This window comes from Lagenorhynchus albirostris, chromosome 21, assembly GCF_949774975.1.
Source record: "Lagenorhynchus albirostris chromosome 21, mLagAlb1.1, whole genome shotgun sequence".
Lineage (NCBI taxonomy): Eukaryota > Metazoa > Chordata > Mammalia > Artiodactyla > Delphinidae > Lagenorhynchus > Lagenorhynchus albirostris.
Genome location: NC_083115.1, coordinates 24,634,532 through 24,659,273, shown reverse-complemented (window position 1 = coordinate 24,659,273; position 24,742 = coordinate 24,634,532). Strand labels below are relative to the sequence as shown.

Below are 24,742 nucleotides of genomic sequence, written 5' to 3'. Positions count from 1 at the left end.
ATGGGTCGGGTGAAAGTAAACACAGGAGACCCTAGACACTGGTGTGGGCACCGCAGGGATGGGTGAAGGGGCTGGGCCAGGACCCCCAGGCCTCCGCCCCCTAGGGCCTGGGTAGACCCTCCTCCCTCCCAGGAGCTCCTAGCCCAGGCCCCACCCCAGAGGCCGCGGGTTAGTGATGCCCAGAGCATGGAGCCTGGGAAACAGCCCCAATTCACCTGCCCCGCCACCGGCCTGCAACCTGTTACCTTCCCGGGCGGGAGCCGGCGGGCCCGGCTGGTCCATGCTGCCGCGTCCACCTCGCTCCTGGGCTCGGAGGATCCGGGACCTGCGAGGATGAAACAGGCTGTCAGGGCCGGGGGGAGGGTGGCCCCGGACGCCTCTGGGCACCCCGCCGACAGCCTGAGAGAAGGAAAACGCAGATTCCATCCATAGCCGCAGCGAAAGATCTAAGGACGTGAGGACCGCAAACCGCCTCGAAATAACGCTCAGGGCAAAGCCAGATGGAGACCGCCGGTGTCTTGACGTCACCTTGAATTGCAGCCAGGGGTTGATTTTTGCAGCTGGATTCAATGGCCGGACCCGGCCCGGCCCAGGATGCCTTGATTCTCTGCTTAATTTCACACATGTTCTAAGGGGAGAAATGGACACGCAAGTCCAATGGTTTTTCTTCCTCCTTCAACTAAATCTTTAACAGTTCTGAGTGAAGGATTAGTTTCTGAGGATGAAGGAGGAGGCTGACCGTTTCCACAAGCCCTTTCGAGCCAGAGGGTCAGTAAACCCTTGGGTCCGGGCCGGATGCCTGCATCCTGCTTTGTTTCCTTTCTCTTTTCTGCTCTTCCTGTTTCCTCGCACGCTGGTCTAAGAATGAGCGTGAACCGCCAAGCCGTGAGAAGGCTGGTCCCGCACCCCTCAGCATCCTGTGAACCAAGGTCTCTGGTTATGGGTGTTGACACCACCAACACCTGCCTGGATTCTTCCAGAATGGCCGCAGGAAAGCAAACCTCACTCGGGAAGCCTCACTTTGCAGAAGCACCTTCCCGGTTCTCAGGGTCCCAGATGAGGCCCAGGGAAGCCCCTCAGTGACACCCTAGCCCCACGGACGACACACCACATTCAGTGACGCCAACCGAGGCAGTTCACCCTCTCAGAGAGAAACTGCAGTGCGGTTTCCAAACCATTTACGACAGACAGGTTCAGACCACAAGGGTCAGGGAACTCGAGTCCCGGAGAACCTGGAACAGTAAGCGGACGACCAAACCTTTCTCGACAGGGAGACATACCGGCTCCTGAGAGCGAACGTAAAACGACTGCTTCCGTTTCAGTCAACAAACCCTCAACCAACACCTGCCACATCCTGGTCTGCGAAGTCACAACAAGGGCACACGCATGCACACGTGCACGGCCACGTGACCGAGGTGTGTGCACACGCACACATGCTCATGCGCGTGCACACACATGCACAGAGGTGAGTGCTCACACACGCACACAGAGGTGAGTGCATGTGTGCACGTGCACACACACACACGCGCACACACACACACACGGAGGCCCAGGGGGCTGCAGGGAAGGAACAGGAGGGAGGACAGGAGGATTCGGGGCCTCAGAAGCACACAGAACCGGGGCGACGTCTGCTGCCGTGTCCTCTCCCAAGAAGTAAATCAAAATACCCGAGTGCGAATTTAACATCCCGTTGGATTCACATCGGCTTCGTGTGGCGCCAGGTTAGCAGTGACATGACACAGACACACGGACCGCGTCCACGGTGCTGCGCCTTAGGTGACGCCCAAGAAGGAAGCAGGTGGGGCTGCTGGGCGGCCCTGGACCCGGTGCCAGGACCCCACAGGCACTGCTGGGCAGGACAGACATGGGTCCACAGGAGGAAGACAGTGCGATCCCTGCCCTGGGAGGAAGCGAGGAAGAAGGAACTGGTCGGGGCTCCCGGGGCGATGAGGGCTCCCACGTTACTTTACATCCGCACCACTGACTGAGGACGGAGGCTCTGCCTCACTCCCCAGCACGAACCAGCCAAACGCAGAGCAGTCCGAGGCCCTGCCGGGTCGGTGAGAACAGGGCCCAAGTTGCCAGGGAGCTGGGCGTCAGAGCAGAGCACGCCCCGTGCACCCGTGTGACCCCAGCACCGTCCCTCGCAGACACTGCTGGCGCGTTGCCCGGGCTCGTCCAGAACAAGTGGGGCGCAGAGCCACGCGGGACCTGACGGCCACGTGGCTTTCCGTGTCTTATAGATTCGGGTTTCTCCATCACGTCATTTACTCACCTTAAACCACGCTGGACAAATCTCATTAATGCTATTTGTTTCTACTGAAAATGCACAAAACAGAGTCAAATTGACTTCTCGTTTCCCATTGCTAACGTGTGGGACAAAACAAAGAAAGACTATGCCTGTGCTTTTTCTTACTCTGATGCCCGATCCTATTAAACAACCACCGCTCACCCGCAGAGCGCTCCCAGGGTGCCAAGATGGACCTCGCAGCCGTCCTAGTCGTCCTACCCGAGGGTGAGAAGCCGAGAGAGCACGGCTCTTGTCTCCAGAGGCAGAGCTGGGACTGGAACCCAGGCCCCTGGTGCCTCGGTCTGCGTGTGTGACTGCGTATGAATTTCAGTCAGACCACGACACTCAGGGACTGTTTTTTCTTCCCAAATCGGCATCCATGGGAAACTGCCTTCCTGGAAGCTCACACACACACACACACACACACAGGATCTGCCTCTGGATGTGGGGGGCCTGGGTGTCCGTGATCTGAATTCCACTCCACGTAGGCATCACCCAGCACTGAAGTTTCAGCCCCTGGACCTCCCAGCAGCCCTAGGAAGCCTGCTCCCCGAAACTGGGCACCTGCCATCTCCCGGATGCCCTCCGGGTGGTTTTAGGGACGGCATGAAGCCCGATCGGCCCATGACCGACCTCGGGACGGAGGACAAGTCTCGCTTTCACGAGGCTCCTCCCCGGCAGAGGAGCAGCAGGAAATAAGGCCAACCTGGGCTGCAGGGCCGTGGGGATCGTCACTGCCATTTTCCAACTTAAGCATCCTAATGAGAGATTTCATTGTGCACTCAGGTTGTGGTTTCCAACAAAAAGATGACACACGCGGTAGAAGTAGCAGCCCGGAGAGACGGGCACAGAGATGGTCCCTGCAGTGCGGCTGTGACTCTGCCTCAGAGCCTGGGCGGCGACAGAAGTGCCCCAGTCACTTGATTTTTTTTAAGTTCATGGAAATAGCCTGAGTCTTTGCTCCAGTGAGGTTTCCAGCATCTTGGCCGTCTCTGCAGACCTGCAGGGAGAGCACCGTGGACGTGTGGACGCTCTGAGGGACGGGACCCGCCGCCACTCCCAGCAGGTATTCCCTGCGCAGGGGACGCGCTGGGTCCTGCGGGTGTGGAAGGCAGTGGGCTCTCCACAAGGTCCTTTCCACTGAGAAGCAGCATGACGAGTAAGCAGGGGGCTGGGAGCCTGGACTCGAGAGCCAGTCCGGGGAGACCCTCCTCGGCTCCGCCCTCCGGCTGGACGAGCTCGGTCTCCTCGCTGTGAACCGAGGTGACAGGGACATCTCTGCTGGCGGCCACGGGCCTGGGAGCAGACAGCACTGGGGTTGGTTCCCCAACTCCCACCCCGGCCTCCGTGCTGTCCAGTCACAAAAAGTTGGCGGACAGACTACAGGCTGAGCCTGCCCCCGACCCACCCAGCTGGGACCCGTCGAGTCCACGCACCAGAGACTGCGCCGCGGTAGGTCAGGGGCACCTAGCGTCCCGCACGAGGGCTGGATGTCCACTCAGAGCCCAGCGGGAGCCAGTGCACCTCAAGCCCGGGGACAGAGCCCGGGGATGCGGGGGACGCACGAATCCTCATGGCTCACGGCCGCTGGCGCTGGGTCCGCCGTTGCCTAAAACCACGAGCTTCCCAGCGACCTCACGTCAGGAAGGTTCTGTCTCCACATGGAGATCCAGGAAGGAAAAACTAAAAGCTCACAGGACCTTACGGTATGAGTCCTGTTGGAAAGGCTCCATCTAAGTTTAACCAAACAAACTCCAGGGCAAACCAAACACACCAACCGTTTTCACTGAACATTTTCATAGATTTTTAAGTAGACATAATGCTCACAGAAACAAGAAGGAAGGAAGGGAGTGGGGAGAGAGGGAGGGAAAGAAAGAAAAGCACAGAAACAAGAAGGAAGGAAGGGAGCGGGGAGAGAGGGAGGGACTCCCTAAGCCGAGCACAGAACTTAGCCGTCAGGGCGTCTATTTTGTGCTCATCGAATTTGGACCGCAAAGGGCACAGGAGTGCAGAGCACACATGGCGCCTCGCTGGGGGTGTGTCCTGGGTCCCGTGTTTCTCTGCTCACGTCAGACTGAGGCCACTTCCATGGGGCCTCCTCCCCTCCCCTCAGAAAGGAAAAAAGCGAACAGAAGTGATGTATTCCGTGTGGCAATGGCTATTACACAGCATCCAACCCACAGATGTTCACCTGCTCACCATCTTTTCCAAATGGTCCCCTGTCCAGGGGATCAACCCCTCAGAACTCCTGGAGGGGTGCTCACCTGGACGGAGGCTGGGAATCGTGCCCTCCCCGCCCCAGGCAGCGCACGCTCTGCCACCCACACCCGCGCTGCCTCGGCCCTGCTGCCCTGACTGCAAATCTTTATGAACCAACCCCCTCCTGCATACTCCTGACCCAAACTCACCCTGCGAACAGCTCCCGGGCACCTCTGCGTGTGTGTGTGGTGTGTGTGTGTCTCTGTCTCTCCATGTCCTCTCTCTGTCTCTCTGTGTCTGTCTCTCTGTGTCCTCTCTCTGTGTCTCTCTCTGTATCTCTGTATGTGTGTCTCTCTGTGTCTCTGTATCTCTGTGTGTGTCTCTCTGTGTCTCTCTCTGTATCTGTGTGTCTCTCTGTGTGTCTCTGTGTGTGTCTCTCTGTATCTCTGTGTGTCTCTCTGTATCTCTGTGTGTGTGACTCTCTGTGTGTCTCTCTCTGTATCTCTGTGTCTCTGTCTCTCTCTGTCTCTCTCTATCTCTCTATGTCTGTTTCTGTATCTGTGTGTCTCTCTGTGTCTCTCTCTGTATCTCTGTGTGTGTCTCTCTGTGTCTCTGTCTCTCTGTGTCTCTGTATCTCTGTGTGTGTGTGTCTCTGTGTCTCTGTCTCTCTGTGTCTCTGTCTCTCCGTGTCTCTCTCTCTGTGTCTCTGTCTCTGTATCTGTGTGTCTCTCTGTGTCTCTCTCTCTGTATCTCTGTGTGTGTGTCTCTCTGTGTGTCTCTCTCTCTGTATCTCTCTGTGTGTCTCTCTGTGTCTCTCTCTCTGTCTCTCTCTGTGTGCCCACCCCCTGGGGAGTCCACGTGGCTCAGGAGGGGGATACAGCCCTGGAGCCTCCCCAGACACTGTCCCTGCAAACACCACAGGCCGCGACACACAGGCCCAAAAGAATGAACACGTGGAAGCTTGGCTGATGATGCCCAGGCCATAATCTGCACTTTTATGGGGTGAAAACATGCATTTAATTATTTATTAGGGCCTGCTAATAAGGAACAAAACCCAGAACTGTGCCTGACACGGGGTCTGCTTTCAGAAGAACACTTGTGGGGGGCAGGGGTGGACAAGGCGGGGGGGGGTCGGGGCGGGGCGATGCTCCTGTCTCCACTCTCCCTTACCTTCTCTGCCCCTCACTCTTCCATCCCTTAAACACCTGGACCACAGGCCAGGCCTGGCCCAGACCGGACTGGACTGGCCTGGACCGGACTGGCCTGGACCAGACTGGCCAGGCCTGGACTGGACTGGCCTGGACCAGACTGACCTGGTCTGGACCAGACTGGCCTGGACCGGACTGACCTGGCCTGGACTGGACTGACCTGGACTGGCCTGGCCTGCACTGCTGCTGTTCTGTGCCAGGTCCCTCCAGAATCCAGCAGGCCCTGCCCCCAGCCGCAGGCCCACGTCAGCCGGGATGCACGCGCCCCGAGCCAGACTCAAGCATCAGGAAGACAGCTGCCCCGCTGCCCCCGAGGACCAAGGAACCCAGAGACTCACAGCACAAACGCTTCACGCCCCACGGGCTCCTGAAGCCTGCCCGCATCCAAGGCCCCCCACACGGTCGTCCGTGGCCACACAACCCAGCCTGAGAGCCTTCTCTCACCTCAAAACCACCTAGACAAAAAGCACCGTCGCTTCATCGCAAAACTTACCAAGGACGCAGTTAGTTCTGTCTTTAATTGGCAGTGTCCTTGAGAAATGTTTTCATCAAAGGGGGTATTATATTCATAAAACAAAACCGGACAAAGTTACTCTTGCGAGGGGGTCACCGGCCTGGCCTCTGCGTCTCCGTGTGTGACACTCTGTGCCCTCTCAGTCGGCTGGTGGGCATCTCTTCCTCTGATTAATTCTTGGGCTGCAGCCTGTCCTCCGTCTGCCCAGGCCTCCCTGTCACCTCCCCCGCCACACATGCCCCTCCAAGGACAGGCACAGAGCACCCCAGCCACTGGCAGTTCAGGACTTGACCAAGGACGCAGAGCAAACAGGCACCAAATCACCCCAAGGGATCAGGGGAGGAGGGCGGCGAGGAGGCGAGACGGCAGCAAACGCCCCACCCCTCCTCCTGTGACCCACACGCGCAGCAATTTCTTGCATGATGTGAATCCCAACTTTCAGAAACAATCCTTACAGACAAGGACATCCAGCCTCAGGAATGGAAGGAACCTGGGAAAACCCTGGGGCTGACGTCCATCCCCCGCCTTCCTTGCAGGGGCACGTGGGTCAAGGTCAAGGGTGACAGACCGTGAGGGCCCTGGCCGAGGGGCTCATATTCCAGCAGGAGTTCCCGTTATTTACAGGAAACACAATGGAATTCTTCCACAGAGAAGGAAGTGTGCTGTGCGAACGTGTAATTACAGCAGTCGGATGCAGACGAAGCCGCTGTCCCTGCAAAGCTCCCTGGAGCCTTTCATCACGCGTCCAGGGGCAGCAGCTCAGCCCAGGTGTGGGGCGGCCTGGCTCCACCTGGTCCCACCCTACAGACGCCATCCCCTGGGATGCTGGCACTGTCCACACACCCAGCACTGGCTTGGGCCACACTGTGGACCACTGTGGGGTGGGAAGGAGGGCTGTGTCCAGGCAGCATCTGCAATCACACCTGCCCTGCTGCAGGGGGGCTGAGACTCCCCTAGGATGGGAGGAAGGAGGACAGAGCCAGAGTGCAGCCTCAGTGTGGGGAGCGGAGAGAGCTTTCCTGAGGAAGGCTCGGGGGAGAGCAGCACGAGGCAAGGGCAGGCAGAGGAGGCTGTGGCCTGAGGTGGGGCCTGTCCAGGTCAGAGCCTCAGCTCGGAAGGCGCCACGGAAGGTGTTTGATCAGGGACTGATGTGGCCAGAGTTGCCTTTTTAAAAGGTCACACTGGGGCTTCCCTGGTGGCGCAGTGGTTGAGAGTCCACCTGCCGATGCAGGGGACACGGGTTCGTGCCCCAGTCTGGGAAGATCCCACATGCCGCGGAGCGGCTGGGCCTGTGAGCCATGGCCGCTGAGCCTGCACGTCCGGAGCCTGTGCTCCGCAACGGGAGAGGCCAGAGCAGTGAGGGGCCCGCGTACCGCAAAAAAAAAAAAAAAAGTCACACTGGCATCAGGTGGACAGGGCATCGGGGAGGAGGGCCAGGTGGATGGAGGCCATCCCCCAGGAGGCTGTAGGGCAAGAGGCTAGGCTCATGACCATGATGATGATGGGAATGAGGAGGGAGAGGCAAAGGAGACGGCACAGAAAGTGCAACTATGGCAGCCAAGCCACAGGGATGGGCACCTTCTGCGAATCTTCCCACTTTCTTCTGGTGGTTGATTAGCAGTTTCACACCATCATGGTCAGAAAAGATGCTTGATATGATTTCAGTCTTCTTAAATGTATCAAGACTTGTTTTGTCAGCTAATGTGATCTATCCTGGAGAATGTTCCATGTGTGCTTGACAAAAATGTCCATTCTGCTTCTTTTGGATGGAATGTGCTGTACATATCTCATAAATTTCACTAAAGTTGCAGAACATGAAGATGTCACAAGAAAAGAAAGTTATAAGCCAATATCCCTGATAAACACAGATTCAAGAATCCTCAACAAAATACTGGCAAACCAAATTCAACATTAAGTAAAAAGGATTTATTCCAGGAATGCAAGGATGGTTCAACATCTGCAAATCCACCAATGTGATGCACCATATTTTAAAAAATAATGAAGGACAGGGGCTTCCCTGGTGGCACAATGGTAAAGAACCTGCCTGCCAATACAGGCAACACGGGTTTGAGCCCTGGGCCGGGAGGATCCCACATGCCGTGGGGCAATGAAGCCCATGCACCACAACTACTGAGCCCACGCTCTAGAGCCCGCGAACCACAACTACTGAAGCCCACGTGCCTACAGCCCATGCTCTGCAACAGGAGAGGCCACCGGAATGAGAAGCCCACGCACCACAACAAAGAGTAACCCCCACTCACCGCAACTAGAGAAAGCCCAAGTACAGCAACAAAGACCCAACACAGCCAAAAATAAAATAAATTCTAAAAATATATAAAATAAAAAATAAATTAAAAAAGAAGGATAAAAATCATATTATCATCTCAATAGATGCAGAAAAAGCATTTGACAAAATTCAACACCCATTCAAAACAAAAATTCTCAACAAAGTGGGTACAGAGGGAATGTGCCTCAACATAATAAAGGCCATTTAGGACAAACCCACATCTAACATCATACTCAAGAATGGAAAGCAGAAAACTTTTTCTCTAAGATCAGGAACAAGCCTAGGATGCCCACTCTCACCTCTTTTATTCAAAATAGTATTGGAAGTCCTAGACAGAGCAATTAGGCAAGAAAAAGAAATAAAAGGCATCCAAATCAAAAGGAAAAAGTAAAACTGTCACTATTTGCTGACGACATTATATATAGAAAACCCTAAAGATTCCACCAAAAAAATTGTTAGAATAAACAAGTTCAGTAAAGTTGCAAGATACAAAATCAATATAGAAAAACCTGTCTCATTTCTATATGCTAATAATGAACTGTCAGAAAGAGAAATTAAGAAAACAATCACATTTACAATTGCATCAAAAAGAAAAAATCTAGGAAAAAATGTAACCAAGGAGGCAAAAGACCTATACACTGAAAACTATAAGATACTGGTAAAAGAAACTGAAGAAGACACACATAAATAGAAAGATATTCTGTGCTCACAGACTGGATGAATTACTATCATTAAAATGTCTATACACTACTCAAAGCAATATACAGATTCAATGTAATCTCTATCAAAATTCCCATGGTTTTTTTTTTCACAAAAATAGAACAAACAATCCTTAAATTTGTATGGAAACACACAAATAGCCAAGAGAAAGAAGGACAAAGCTGGAGGCATCACATTTCTTGACTTGAAACTGCACTGCAAAGCTACTGTAATCAAAACAGAATGGTATTGGCAAAAAAATAGACACATAGATCAATGGAAAAGAACTGAGAGCCCAGAAATAAACCCATGTGTATATGTTCAATTAATCTGCAAGAAAGGAGGCAAGAACAGTCAAAGAGGAAAGGACAATCTCTTCGATGATTAGTGCAGGGAAAACTGGACAGCTATATGCAAAAGAATGAAACTAGGTCACTACCTTACACCATACACAAAAATTAACTCAAACTGGATTAAAGACTTGAATGTATGGCCTGAAACCATACATCTCCTAAAAGAAAACACAGGTGATAAAGTCCTTGACATCAGTCTTAGTGATGAGGTTTTGGATTTGACACCAAAAGCAAAGGTAACAAAAGCAAAAATAAACAGGCAAGACCACATGAAACTAAAAACTTTCTGCACAGCAAAGGAAACCATCAACAAAGTGAAAAGACGACCTACAGAATGGGAGGAAGTATCTGCAAATTATCTATCTAATACGGGGCTAATGTCCAAAATACATAAAGCACTCATACAACACAATAGCCGAAAAACCACCGATCTGATTTCTAAAAACACGGGCAGAAGAACTGAATAGACATTTTTCCAAAGAAGAAATTCAAATGAAAAGATGATCAACATCACTAATCATCAGGGAAATGCAAATCAAAACCACAATAAGATATCAGCTCACACCTGTTAGAATGGCCATCAACAGACAGACAAGAAATAACAAGTGTTGGTGAGGGTGTGGAGAAAAGGGAACCCTTGTGCACTGTTGGTGGGAATGTAAATTGGTGCAGCCGCTATGGAGAACAGTATGGATGTTCCTCAAAAATATAAAAAATAGAGCTACCATATGACCCAGCAATCCCATCTCTGGGTATTTATTCAAAGGAAACAAAAACAGGATATCACAAAGATATTTGTTCACGCCCCCTCTCTCCTCCCCCTCCCTCCTTCCCTCCCTCCCTCCCTCCCTCCCTCCCTCCCTCCCTCCCTCCCTCTCTCTCTCTCTCTCTCCCCCCACCATCTAATCCACCAGCAAATGCTGTCAGCTCCACCTTCAGAGCACATCCCCAATGAGGTGAGCCGTCTCTCCCTCCCTCCATGGCCACCATCCATCTCTTGCCTAAGTTTCTGTAAAAGCCTCGTAACTGGCCTCCCTTCCCCCATTCCTGCTCCTCTGTAACCTTCTCAAGGCTGCACCCAGCAGGCCCCATGAAAGCACAGTCGGCGTTCGCACCCCTTTCTGTCACTGTTTCCTCCCCAAGGTGGAGCCCTGCCTCAGCCTCCATCACTCAGCACTGCGGCCACCAGTCTTCCTGCTGCTCCCAACACACTCCTGCCGCAGGGCCCTTGCACGGGCTGCTCCTTCCGCCTGCAATGCTCTTGGGTGGACATGAGCGCAGCTGTCACTCTCCATCAGGTCCTCACTCGAACATCACCTTCCCGGTGAGGCCTTACCCGCCATCGTTGTGAGTAGCAGGCCCCTCCCCCCAGCACCCCCAGGCCTGTCTCCTGCTTTATTTCTATCATCATCTAAAGTACTATCTACTTTCCTGTCTACAGTGTCTCCCGGGCGCAGGACACAAGCCCCATGAGAAAAGGACCTGGGCCTTCTGCTCACTGCCTAGTCTTGGGACTGAGAGCACTTGGTAGTCAGCACCCAGTAGGTGCTCACTAAATATCCATCAAATTAATAAATCCCTTCCAGCTTTGCTGCAGCATGTGACCACCCGCACCTCTTCCCATCTCTAAAAAGGTTGTTCTTTTTTTTTAAAGTTTAAGTACAAGAACTTGATTTTTAAAACGCATGAAAACAAAATGACATTGAATGTATTTCATCAGGGGAGAGACGGAGGCCTAAGGCGATGGCCTAACATTAGATTCCCTGCTGGAAGCTCCGGACAGACGGCAGGCGCGCCCAGGAAACGGGGCCACGGAGCACACCCAGGCGCCGGCAGGGAATGAGCCGTGGGCACAGCACCCTGGTGTGAACCCTCCTCACCTTCCCCGGGGTCCTCACCCTCCTCCCACGAAGGTGGAGAAGGCGGCGGCTCTTCCGGGGCGAGCAGGAGATGAGGCAGGGTCCGGATGCCCTCCTGTCGGCCCAGACTGGCTGCAGCGGCCGCACACTCTGCAAACAATCTCTCCCCCCTGCAACTACCTGGGATTCGTTTCCCAAATACTGCTGTCATCTGGCAAATGCTGCACCTTTCATTCCTTCCTATTAAATCACCAGGAGCAGCACGTGTCTAAACGCTCTTGCAGAACAGAGGCCGGCAGCAGGCCCAGTGGGCTCCCTCTAGACCCCGGCTCTGGGCCTGAGACGGGACTCTGTCCTCCGCAGACCCTGGACCCCAACAGCCTGAGTCTGATTTTAGTTCCAACTGAAAAGCGATCTAGGGCACGCCAGCCGGGACAAGAACTCTGAGACGGAGGCCCATGCCCGGCACTGCTCTGGGAGAAGGGCCCCGCTGGCTGAGTCCCTGACCACGCAGGTGACGTCCAGCCCAAGCTTCTCTGATGGACGTGAATCGGTGCTGCCCACGCGGCTGCTTCCCAGCGACCTGCGGAGTCAAGTGCTTGAGAACAAAGCATCAGTCAACGTCTTATCACTTTTGCAGCAAGAGGGCCGGCCGGCCGGGGCCAGGGGCCAAGTCCACGTCCTCGGGAGGGAACAGGCGGCCAGCCCCGCGACGAGCCCCAGCCCGGAGCAGGCGCCGCCACCCGGCCAGGCTCAGACCTGCACACACAGGGAGGCAAGAAACATGCCAGATTCCTGCCCTCAGAGCTCAGCACTCCTCACCCAGAAGCAGGCTCTGGCTCCCAAGATGGGATCACGGTTAAATCTGGAACTCCTGGGCAGTATCTACAGTGGCCCACCCCGCCTCCCATCCCCACCACCAGGCAGATGCCTACACTTTCGAGCAGCCCTTGCAAGCCATTGCTGAAGCCCGTAAGGCAGAGCCTGGCCAGAAGGCAGAGCAGCCAAGCGACTCCCCTACGTCCTTCCGGGGGTCTAAGGCCTTCCAACCCCAGTGGAGATGGGCGCTGAGCACGGCCTCAGCACAGACGCTACCCCTTCTGCTCGATGTTCTCCGTCCCGTCAAGTCAGAAACCAGCTAAAGTCACCCCCCGCCCATCTTCCCTTCAGGGAAATAAGGCGAATAACAGAATAAAACACTAGATGTGCACAGAACACTTTTATCAAAATAAAACTCCTTAGCTTTTCCAGTACTGTCAGCTCCCATTCTCCACACCACTGAGAAATGACTCAAGTTCAAAGTTCGTATCTGTTTGACTTCGGAGTCTGAATGTCCAGAGTGCTTTCTTAAAAAAAAAAAAAAAATGTTGTCCATACATGAGGCTCGGGTTCCCCACAGCCTGCTGGCCTCCAGCCCAAGAAAAAGAGCAAAACCTCAGCCCAGGAAGCAAAGCCCTGCCCTCAGGACCCTGACACACCTCGCGTGTGAAAGGTCCTCTGCTACGTGTAGCTATCAGTGTACAGAGTATTCGGGCATCCTCACCTATTCCTTTTGTTTTCTTCCTAAATGCCCAGGTCAGGGTCACAGGGGACTCACTGAGCCAAGCCCTTGGAGTCTCAGACAGGCCACCAGGTCACCAGCCCCCCCAGTGGAAGGCTAGCTCAGCCATCTGTGTGGGAGCGCAAAGCATCACCCTCACCCACCCATGACCTTTCTTCACAGCTCCCCTTCCCAAGGGCACTGCAAGGCTGGAGAAGCTTTTGGCGCTGCATTTTACTTCAAAAAGTAATTTCTAGTATCAGAACGTAGCTCATGGAAGAGAAACACTTTAAACCTAAAAAAAATAAATAAAAACTTAAAAAAAATCTTTTGAACACTCTTTAATGAAACCATAAAACATCAACAACCCAGAGAAAGCACCTTCTACTAGCAGGTACGCATTACTTTCATGATATAAAGAAGAACAGGAAATGAAAGAATAACACCAGTGCCATGACTGCTCATTTTTATAATCAAAGTTTTGAAACTGTGCACGCAAAAACAAAGAAGCAGCAAAAACAAACTTTGATGTCTGGACCTTTGAAAAGCCTGAGTTGGGAAGGAGAGACAACGAGGGGGGGTATGGTGGGTAGGGGCTGGTGGCAGATAAGAGGGTCCTTTGCCAGCTCTCCTGTGCCTCACTGCTCACAGCCATCACCCCAGAGCTGGCCCTGCCCCCCACCCGCAGACCTGCACACCCCTCTGTACCGCAAAGCTCCCAGAACTTGCCACCTCGTTTTCTCAAATTACACTTCCAGAAGGCTTAACCGAGAGAGCCGTAATCCTTCCCCATAAATGTTTAACATCCATGTTCCCTTCTATCTTGTTTCACTCCATGTATGTTTCTACCTGTGCAAACTATGAATAATGTATGAAGTATACATGAATATGCTCTGAATATCCCAAGATGTGAATTTTTCGTTGCAGCTTTTCTATCATGCCTTGTGCAATAAGAACATTGTAGTTTTCAACAGGGGTCTGTATTATTGATATTCCAGAGTAATACAGCCAAACTCACAGCATTTTTATTTTACTCTAACTTATGCAGAACGTCCTTATTTTAAAACGCATTTCCACACACTTGCGGTCCAGCAATTTCCAAAGTGAGTAAACAAATTCTGTGGGGACCTGACTCCCCAGGGTGGGGTGAGCAGTTCCAGAACTCAGCCCAGGGTCCAAATGCCACCAGAACCCCTCGATCTCCAAGAATTCCCAAAGAGTCAAGAAGTTCTTCTAACCCCACCAGAAAAACTGCAGAGAAAACGCGGCACGTCAAAATATCAAGATGACAAATTTGGTAAAACGAGAAAGTCAAGTTCGATTTTTAAAAGATGAAAAGTTATATTGAATAACTTTGAATTTTACTTCATCCCTAAATGTCTACAACTGCTTTGATAGAATCTGGCCTGTATGGAGAGGCTAATCTATTATGAAATACCACTTTCTATGAGTGACTTTTCTTATGGACATGAAATCAGGAAACCATAAAGAGTCACTGAGTCACCTAACTGCACATGTGGCCACTAAATCATATCCCAGGGCCAATGAAGTAAACACTGTGCGAGCTTAAGGGGTAAATTATATTTTTAAATTACACAGAGTATATCTCATCTTTCCATTATAATAAAAGTTATTTCCTAGAAAACAGATGTCCAAAATACATTTTTTAAGCAATAAATGAACAGTGAAAACGTTATCCCTCCCAATGTTCTACCTGAAGGGATATTAAGTAACTCTTGCACAAAATCCAGAACACTGATGCTACTTTTTTTCTTTGTGGCTCAACCAAAGAAGAGCTAAAAATCCATTGCATTTTGAGTTAATGACAATTTTTACCTCTAGTAATTGAAAAGAATATTACATTGCACCAAGTACGTCTGCTGCTTTCTCAGAATGTTCACGTCCTTTTAAAAGCTAAAACATTTACTCAGATTTTTACGTTCAAACCGAGGGTCTCCCAGAGGGGAGGTGCGGCCAGGTGGGGATGAGCAAGGTACCTGCCGACCACTGGCAGCACACCCGCTTCAGTCTCCCCAGGAATGGTAGATGGGGGGAGGGGGAGGAAACACGTACGGGTTTTTTAAGTACAATAGTAATTATTTTCACCCTAAAGTGGGCCAAGGACTTCTTCCTCTATCGGAAAATATACATGACTGCTCCCCACCTAAACACCCCAACTCGCCACTCCTCCTGCAACGTCACTGGGGCCCCGGCCTGGGGTCCCTCCTGCACCCTCCTGACAGCCTGCGGGGTCTCGACCCGGCTCCCGTTACCGCCGGGATTCGCGGTAAATGGGGGCTGTCCCGGGCCTCAGCTCCGCCACCTGCACGGTCCGTGCCCGGGGGCAAGGTGCACCCCGAGTGGCCCTCGCACAGTCACCCAAAACCTGGGGCGGGCGGGCAGCCCGGACGTCTAGGAGCGGTGGTATCTGGCCAATTCGGGAGAGTTAGGCAGAAGTGCAACTTTCAAAGGAAAAAAAGGAAACTCCGAATCCCCGCGATAGGTGGGCTCGCTGGAGGCGCCGTTCAAGGACCCCCGCCCGCCTCCCACCCACTCTCACCCCGCAGGACCCCCACCCACCATCCGCCATCCGCCCCCCGCCCGCGCTCAACCCACAGGACCCCCGCCCATCCCCGGCCCGCACTCACCCTGCAGCCAGGACAGGACCCCGGCCCGCCGTCCCTCCGAGGACCCCCTCTCCCCTCCTCTTGTCCGCGGCCCCGGGATGCGCCCTGGCCCCGCCCCACCCACTGGGAGGCAGGCCCACCCGCACGCCGTGATTGGCTGGATTGGGTGGTGCCGGGCTCCCACTGGCTTCCGCGCCTGCCCGTTCCTCTGCGGCGCCCCGCCCCCGCGCCCGCGCATTCCTGCGGAGCCACGTGGCCACCCGCACCCCCTCCTTCGGCTCAAAGCCCAGCCTGGCTGCGCCCACGTCGGCTGGGGGCGCCAGGCAGGACCCCTAGACCCGTGTCTTTTCCCCACGGAGCCCTCGGGCTGCTCACTCGTGGGCAGGGGGGCGCCCGGCAGGGCACCCCCGGACCCCCAGACCCCCATCTCTTCCCCGGGGAGCCCTCGGGCTGCGCGCGCGTGGGCGGAGTCCGCCGGGTAGATCACACCCCTAGATCTCCCCACCCCCCTCGCTGTCCCCAGAGCACCCACCCTCCCTTCGCTCGCTGGCCCTGCCAGCAGGGGCGTTCCTGGCTCCTCAGAAGGTCAGCTGCCCCGAGGCCCGCCAAGTGTTTGGAGTTTGGAAATGCAATGATTTCACACATTGCCGAGACAATTTTTAAAGCTTGCCTTTTACTGGAAAGCGCTCATTTTCACCTTTACCTTGACGGTGAACATGGGTTCTAGAATTCCGTATCTTGTAAGAGCCAAAAAGCAATGCTGTAAGAGGGAGAGCTTGACCCTGCGTTTTCACCCTTGGAATGGACAGCGCTATTGGGCCTAAAAAGCATCCTTATACTACGAGCCCATTTGAGGTTAAAAATCCACGCAGGGCTTCCCTGGTGGCGCAGTGGTTGGGAGTCCGCCTGCCGATGCAGGGGACGCGGGTTCGTGCCCCCGTCCGGGAGGGTCCCGCATGCCTTGGAGCGGCTGGGCCCGTGGGCCATGGCCACTGGGCCTGCGCGTCCGGGGCCTGTGCTCCGCGGCGGGAGGGGCCGCAGCAGTGAGAGGCCCGCGTACCACAAAAAAAAAAAAAAAAAAATCCACGCATATGTTTGGTTCCTCACAGAAGCGCCTAAGATAAACAAGAACTTCCTTCTGTGCTGTTGGAATTGTTTGCCAGGAGCATTTCTTTGTTTTATAATTTTAAAAAGGAAGCATATTATTGCTCTAATTTCTGCTATAGGACAAAACTCGAGACAAAGCATCTTTAACAAGAATAGGAACCAAAATGACAGCTGAAGAATGTTGCCTGTTACCTGGTCAACAAGGTAAACAGATGAGCCATGCCCTAAGCCTCTCCCATCTCCTGCCCAAATCTCTCAACCAAATCTCTCTCTAGAAGTAATTTAAAGTCAGAACGTCAGAACTGCCAGACACCTTAAAGATCTAAGGTACCATTCACTAGGTTTATAGAAGGAAGACCATGTAGCTAAATGTCAGAAAGCTAATTTGAACATTGAGTGCCTTTAAAGCCCCCATGCTCTGTAAAATTTCTTTCCCTGGAAATTGTGACTCATAAATCATAGCTACCATATAAAGACTACAATGCTTGGGAAAAAAATAAGAGTAGGTAAGGGAATATTTTAGCAATGTTTATTATTAGCATTCTCTAATTTTATGGAAAAAGACTGAGCTGTTTTTAAATACTATTTCAGACCTATCTTAGAGCACCCTGGGAAGATACTAGAGCCTGAATCAATTGAAAAAGATACTTCCTCTCAGTGTCTTTAGTATCAGAAACATTATTTGGGGTCTCTTTTCCTAGGGCTCTTTGAATACCTTATTCAAAGTTCTCCTACCCAATTTTCTTAGTAGCCATGGTAGACAGAGGTAGAAAGACCAAGTGAATTAGTTCTGTTCACCACACAACAGGAAAATCCTGTTACGTGTTGTGTTTCTGATCTAGTGGAGCAGAGATAAGAGGGAAATTATACTGTATATGGATGAAACAAGGGATTGGGAGTCGATTTGGGGATCCTATTTTGGTTTCTAACACTAACGAAATCCTGTGTGACTTACACAGGTCTCTGAGCTTCCATCTCACCATCTAGAAAATGTGACTAATAATATCTACATCATAGATAAGAAGTTTAAAAGGGAGAACTATATAAAGAATGCAGTATGATGTCTGGGAAGAGTAGATGCTCACTAAGCCATAATATAATTTGGGTCTAACTTTTTTTTTTTCAGGAGCAACAAAACATATTGAATCACTATTTCTAATAGATGGCTCACAAGTTCATTTTAAGAAACTTAAGGAAGTTCAGGAGGCTGCTATTGTCATCATTTTTCACTCAGAAATCATGCTATTTTGGACCATGGGGACAATACAGTAGCAGCATCATAACTAGAAGCACAGAGTGCAGCTTCCCCATTTCCACAATGGCTGTGTTGACCCCCTAAGCTCAGGGCCATCAGGAAGGGCAATGCTGAAGTGGGTGGGGCATGGTGCTGGGGCAGAAAGAACTCCGATTGAAGCCTCCAGTCCTGTCTAGTTTATTCTAGTGTTCTTCAGATATATCACCATTTCCTGTAAGCCCTGATGTGGAAGAGAATCAGAATTTCCATTGTAATTTCCTCTTTGACCAGTGGGATATTATATACATATATGGAGAGGGGGAGAGAGGGAGAGAGAAAGAGACTGAATATGAGGGAGTGGCTCACACAAGTATGGAGGCTGACAAGCCCCAGGACGTGCCATCTGACTCAGGAAAGCCGGTGAACCAAGGGAGCCGATGGTGTGAATCCCAGTCAGAGGACAGGAGATGACCTGAGATGACCCAGCTCATCAATGAGGCAGAAAAATGGGGAATTCCTCCTTCCTCCGTCTTTTGTTTTTTTCAAGCCTTCAGTTGATTGGACGATCCCCACGCACATGGGGTGGGGGCCATTTACTGAGTCCATGGGCTCAAACGCTAATCTTCTCTGGAAGCACCCGGAAAAAATGTTCAATCAGGGTAACCCATGGCCGTCAGTTGCCCCATAATATTAACCATCACAACTACACACTGTTGATGGGAGTGTAAAATGGTACAATCATTTGGAACATTTGTTTTGCAGCTTCTCGTAGGACAAGCACAGCAACCGCCCTCTTAGGTATTCCTTCAAGGTACAAGAAAACATAAGCCCGTAAAAAGACCATTAAAAGAATTTTTTTATTCGTTAACAGTTCAAACTGTTCAAAACAGTGCACATAGTTCAAAACTGGGAAAAGTCAAATTGCATCAAAGGGTGGCTGTAGCCACGAAGTGTGGTCTGGCCCCACAGGAGAGCGCTGCGTGTAACAGTATCAGAAAGGACAGTAACAGAAAGGAATAAACTGCACTCAGTGGCTGAGATGAACGTCAAACACACTGCGTTGCGTGAAAAGAGAACAGACCTGGAGCACACCCCCTGCCCAGAGCTGCGTGTCCGTCTCTATGGAAACGACCGCCGTGGTGGGTGTGTGGGTGCCTTCGCTCAGCCCCAAACCAGCGGGCTGGGACGGAGGCGGCTGGCGAGTGGGAGGGGCTCCCAGCCCCTGTGCGCTGATCCGGGCCGCTCCCTCCCTCGCTCTCGCTCGCCCTTCCGCGGCCTGCCTGCAGCATCTCCGCCCCGCCCCGCCCCGCCCCTACCCGCGTCCCCTCCGAGGGCCGGCAGCCCAACGAGACACGAGGGGGCGAGGGAGGGAAAGGAAAGCCAAGAAGCGGCGACGAGGCGGAGGAACCCGGCAAGATCAGTGAGGCGGGTCCCACGGCTGCTGTTTCTGGCGTCACGGGAATCTGGAGGGCGAGAAGGAAGCATTGTTCCAGGCGGAGACAGGGCTGTTCTGTTCCCAGAGCCCTTGCCATGAGGCCCGAGCTGTTTTCTCGCTTTGCTCCGTGTCCAGCGGGGGAGGCGAAGGGCCCCGAGAAGGGCAGGCAGCGCCCACCAGCCGCAGACGTGGGTCGAGAGCCGGGTGCAAGGCCTCCATCCCAGGGCTTCAGGTTCACATGCAGGCTCCCCTGAGGCCAGCAGGTGACACCTGGACTTGTGTGGGCTGGAGCCCTGTGTCTCTTCCCTCCCTCCATCCCGCCCTCCCCTTCTCTCCTCTGGCAGGACGGTTCAAAGTTTGGGGAGCTGGAGCTGGAAAAGAATGTCCAAGAAGGGACAGAGAAGGAGGACGGTTGTTCTAGAAGCTTCTTTCCTGCTCGGAGAGCCCTGGTCCTGCCCAGAATAAGCTCTGATTCTCAGCAGGGTGAGCACAGGGTCGTCAGTGCCGAGGAGACACGCAGTCAGGAAGGTGCCATGATTCGAGGAGCCCAAAGGAACGCCCCGCACCCCACTCCTGTGTGTAGGTACATATGTTTTTCTGACCTGGTGGCCTGAGCTTCTCCGCCGGTGAGAAGTAGGGCATCTGCAGCCCCTGCTGTCCTGTAAGAGGCCAGCACACCTCAGGGTTGGGCAGTCAGCCACCTTGACCTTATTATCCAGGACTGCTAGGAAGAGCAGGGGGTGGGGGAGGACCGTGTCCGGGCTCTGGGAATTCTGGTGCCGAGTGGTCCGAGCAGCGGAGGAGAGGAAGGAGGCTGCAGTGGACAGAGGGGCTCAGACCGACCCCACCCGCAGTCCCTGCTTCTAGTTCTCCCCCGTTTCTGGAGCTGCGTCACCCAGGACGATCCTCGAGGATGTTTCCTAAGCTCGGCTTCATTCCCATCCCCACAGGGATGATCCCAGCCTTGACCATCCCACGGGGCTGACCCCCTGACCACCGCTTCTCCCTCTCAGCAGGACGCTGACTCCCATTGTATCTAGAACTGCTGAGGCAGAGGGTGACCTCCCTCTGCCCACTCCCGTCCACACCAGAAGGACATGAACGCCTTTCTCGGGGACGAGTCGCCCTGCTCCTGCCCAAGGTCACCGCGGTTACTTTGTAGTCCAGGTTCAGACCTCTGCTCTGTCTCTGCTTCCATCCACCCCACAGATCCCCACCCCGACTTCCAGACCTTCATCACGGTGCCTGCAGGCGGGCCCCACCTCTGTTTCTGGGACCCTTCACGTGAACTCTGAACGAGGGTGTGTGTCTGCAGAACCCGACCTGAGATGCTCACCGCTTCAATTCCCAGCTCCCCTGCCCGCTGCGCCCCGTCCCACCTGGCTGTTGTGACACAGCTGTGACCTAGCGGACAGATGTGTCTGCCCCCAGTGCCCGTGCCCAGAGCTCCGCAATACCCTGGGGCTTCCTGGGTGATGGGAGCATGTTTGTTCTAGTGAGGCAGCTCCTGGATGGCTCAGAAATACTGAGCCAGGATGAGAGGCTTGGAACTTCCAGCCCCACCCCCATCCTCTGGGAGGGGAGAGGGCTGGAGATTGAGTTAACAATGGATCGTGCCTACGTGATGAAGCCTCCAAACAAATTCACAAACTATGGGGTTTGGAGAGCTTCCAGGTGGATGGACACATCCCCAACTCCCCGGGACGGAAGCTCCTGCCCCCAGGACCCTCCCAGACCTCGCCCTCTGTGCTCCTTCACCTGGCTGTTCGTCTGTAACCTTTAATCTTATCCCTCAGTAGGTAATAAACCAGTAAGCAGTGTTTGCCTGAGTTCTGTGAGCAAATTACTGAACCCAAGAAAGGGCTTGTGGGGACCCAAGTCAGAAGTGTGAGAGACCTGGGCTGGTGTGTGGAGCTGGGCATCGTGGCACCAAGCCCTCAACTGCAGGACGTGATGCTAACTCCGTGTGGATGGTAGCACACCCAGCTGGCGTCGGAGGATTGGTTGGCATGCGGAAAAACCCACACGCTTGGTGTCAGAAGTGTTGTGAATAGAAGTTCTTTCTCTTGCCATCACTCTGCTGAAACATCTGGCTGAGGACCTGGTTGGTCCCCAGCTGCTGCCCCCAGGCAGCGAGCGGGCAGCTCTGTCTCTGTGCCGAGCTCTGCACCCTGAGGCCTGGCTGCTCAAAGCTGCCTTCTCCCTTAGCTGACACGGTGCCTTCCTGGTTAAGGTGTTTTCAGACCTGCCCGTTTCTCCGCCTACACTCTCTCCCGCCCTACAGTCAGCTTTCAGGATCAGAGTCTGGTCTGTGTCGTGTGTCTCTGTTTTCCCCTTTTAAGTTTCATCCTCCTGATGGCCAGTCTCTGCAGAGCAGCCAGAGACGCACAAAGCAGATCGGATGCAGTCACGCCGAATCTCAGGGACCTAGGATGGTTCCCTCCCGACCCCCGGCAGAATCAAGTCCCAACCTCTACTTTACAGAAATGGGCAGCTTGGAGTGTATAATTGCAGCTGACCCTTGAACGGGTTTGAACTACAAGGGTCTGCTTATATGCGAATTTTTTTTTTCAATAAGCGTAGTACCTGTATTTTCATTTTACAGATTTTTAAATTGACTAAGTTTGGGGAAAGTTTGTGTTTGATTAGAGATCACAATATGTGGGATCAAAAGAACGAGGGGTGGAGTCCTGATTCCATCCAGACTGTTTCAGCTTCCTGCCCTCGGCCGAGTCGTGGACCATTTCCTTTGTTTTTGAGGCAGAGATAACAGTACCCATGTTTTTGATGGCTTGGGGGTCAGTGCTCCCACCTCCCCATTGTTCAAGGGTCAGCTGCATTGGTTTCTGCCTTTCCCACTAGACCGTGTTAGCAGATCACACTACAGTTTAATTCTTGCAGTTATTCGAAAGATTAACTAACGAGGCAGCTCCTGGAATGATAAAGTGGAGAATTCTCACAACACCAAGTGTCGGCAAGGCTGTGGGACGACTGGAATTCTTGTATGTTGGTGATGGGGGCACAGATAGGACATTGTATTGGGAACACCACCTGCAGTCTCATAAATTAAGTGTATAAGTGCCATCTGACCCAGCAATTCCACCAGGTATTTATCCCAACTACATAAAAAGACTTGTACAAGGAGTGTTCTTGGCAGTTTTATTCAAAACAGCCCCTATGGAGACAACCCATCAATAAATAGGTGACTAGATAAACAAGTCCTGTTACATCCATACAATGGAATGCTACTCGGTAATCAAAAAGAACAACATTGATAAAGCTGCAAAGGTTAACTGAGTGAAAGAAGTCAGACACGTAGGACTGTCTATTCCCATGTACATGAAGTTCTGGAACAGGCAAAATAATCTACAGTGAAGTCTAGGGCAAGAGGGGGGATGGCTTGGGAGGAGCCCCCCCAGGGCACTTGGGGTGATGGAGATGTTGGCTGGCATGCCGGTGACATAGGTGTATGCGTTTTTCTAAACTCATCTCACTGTATATTTAAAATGGGTCCATTGACTTTATAGTATTTAAATTGTACCTCAAGGGAGTTCTTTTTTTTTTTTAATAAATTTATTTTATTTATTTATTTTTGGCTGCGTTGGGTCTTCGTTGCTGTGCGCGGACTTTCTCTAGTTGCGGCGAGCGGGGGCTACTCTTTGTTGTGGTGTACGGGCTTCTCATTCTGGTGGCTTTGCTTGTTGCGGAGCACGGGCGCGTGGGCTTCAGTAGTTGTGGCTCACGGGCTCAGTAGCTATGGCTCACAAACTCAGTAGCTGTGGCTCGCGAGCTCAGTAGTTGTGGCTCGTGGGCTGTAGAGCACAGGCTCAGTAGTTGTGGCACATGGGCTTAGTTGCTCCGTGGCATGTGGGATCTTCCTGGACCAGGGCTCGAACCCGTGTCCTCTGCATTGGCAGGCGGATTCTCAACCACTGCATCACCAGGGAAGCCCCGAGTTCATTTTTTTTAAGTGAGTCAGATATCAAGGTAAAGAAGAGGCAGAATTTGAAATGAGTTTTTCTTTTTTTTTTAAGAGACTATTCTTTTTAAGATTTTTTTTTTATGTGGACCATTTTTAAAGTCTTTATTGAATTTGTTACAATATTGCTTCTGTTTTATGTTTTGGTTTTTTGGCCACAAGGCATGTGGGATCTTAGCTCCCTGACCAGGGATCAAACCGGTACCCCTGCATTGGAAGGCGAAGTCTTAACCACTGGACTGCCAGGGAATCCCTGAAGTGAGTTTTAATGTGATAAAGAAACACTGTGAATGTTAGAGTTCGTCATCCCTGCGGCCTCCTTTCAGACTCTCAAGGCTCTCCCTCCTTCCTCTCTAATTAAACTTACTTCTTTGGGGGCAGCAACATTTGATATAAAATTTAAATAATTTCAGGTTCAATTCTATTATTTTTCTCTTTGGTTTACTTATGTGGATAGAAACACTGTGTTCTATGTTATAGTTCCAAATGCATGGTATTGTAGCTTTGTTAGGTTTTGTGCGCTTGCCTGGGTATAAAGCAACAAGCAGAGCAATACTGTCACAGATATTAACTTCAACTAATGAGCAGGACAAGTTCTGTGTCTCAAGCCACCTTCAGCTTAGGGACACTCGGTCTACCAGACACTCCCCCATAAGGTGCCAATTTTACTGGCAAGCCCTTAGTAGCAATAGATTCAGTTTTCTTACTACGTCCCAAATCAGAGATTTTAATTAGCTTTTATCACTTTTTACCTTTTTTGATTTTCACCTAATTATCCCCAAATTTAAATCTGACTGAATTATTTAACAAGCAGACAACCAAGAAGCTATTCTCAAAAACAAAGAGCCCCACCCTTTCTGGTTCTTGGCCCCTGCTGGCTCAGATCCAGCCAAGATTTGAAAGCATTTGTGGAAAAGCTATGACTCAGTGTATGCTCACAGTATGGTGGTTTTCCTATTTCCCTCCCAAATGAAACTTAGACAAGACCACCATGTTGCTGAAGATGAAAAAAATCAACCAACTAATTTGAGGGGGAAAACGGTACCATTTTCTAAAATCTCCTAAGCATTTCCTTTTCTGAAAACAGACATGGGAATCTTAATTGAAAATGATAAGCTAGTTAAACATTACTCGTAAGAAGCACCATCCTGTGGTAATAAAATGTGAATTTGGCTGAAAATAGAAAGATGTATGTCTTCACCTTAGCCATGCTTCAACTAGTTGAATGACTGGATAAAGTGTTTAATTTCTCAGCCCTGTGAGATGGGATGGATGATCTCACACTTCCCCCCAGTAATACAATGGGGAATAGACAGCCTGTTTTTCTGATAAGGGGTTAATACCCAAAATATATATAAAGGACTCATACAACTCAGTAGCCAAAAAAAACCAAACAATCTAATTAAAAATG

At 52.0% G+C, this 24,742-nt stretch overlaps 1 protein-coding gene across 10 annotated transcripts in view; it reads right to left on the bottom strand.

Annotated features, from left to right (window-relative positions):
* ARHGEF10 (Rho guanine nucleotide exchange factor 10) overlaps window positions 1–15,676 on the bottom strand; it is an 88,970-nt gene extending 73,294 nt beyond the window's left edge. For 3 of the 10 annotated variants that reach the window (XM_060136305.1, XM_060136307.1, XM_060136313.1), the window contains exon 1: window positions 216–426. In XM_060136305.1, coding sequence (XP_059992288.1) covers window positions 216–426 — 211 coding nt within the window. Of the gene's footprint in view, window positions 1–215; window positions 427–528; window positions 724–2,452; window positions 2,493–15,597 lie in introns of those variants that run through there. The other 7 variants (XM_060136306.1, XM_060136314.1, XM_060136308.1 and 4 more) reach the window with 6 other exon arrangements.
* Between the last annotated feature and the right edge of the window lie 9,066 nt (window positions 15,677–24,742).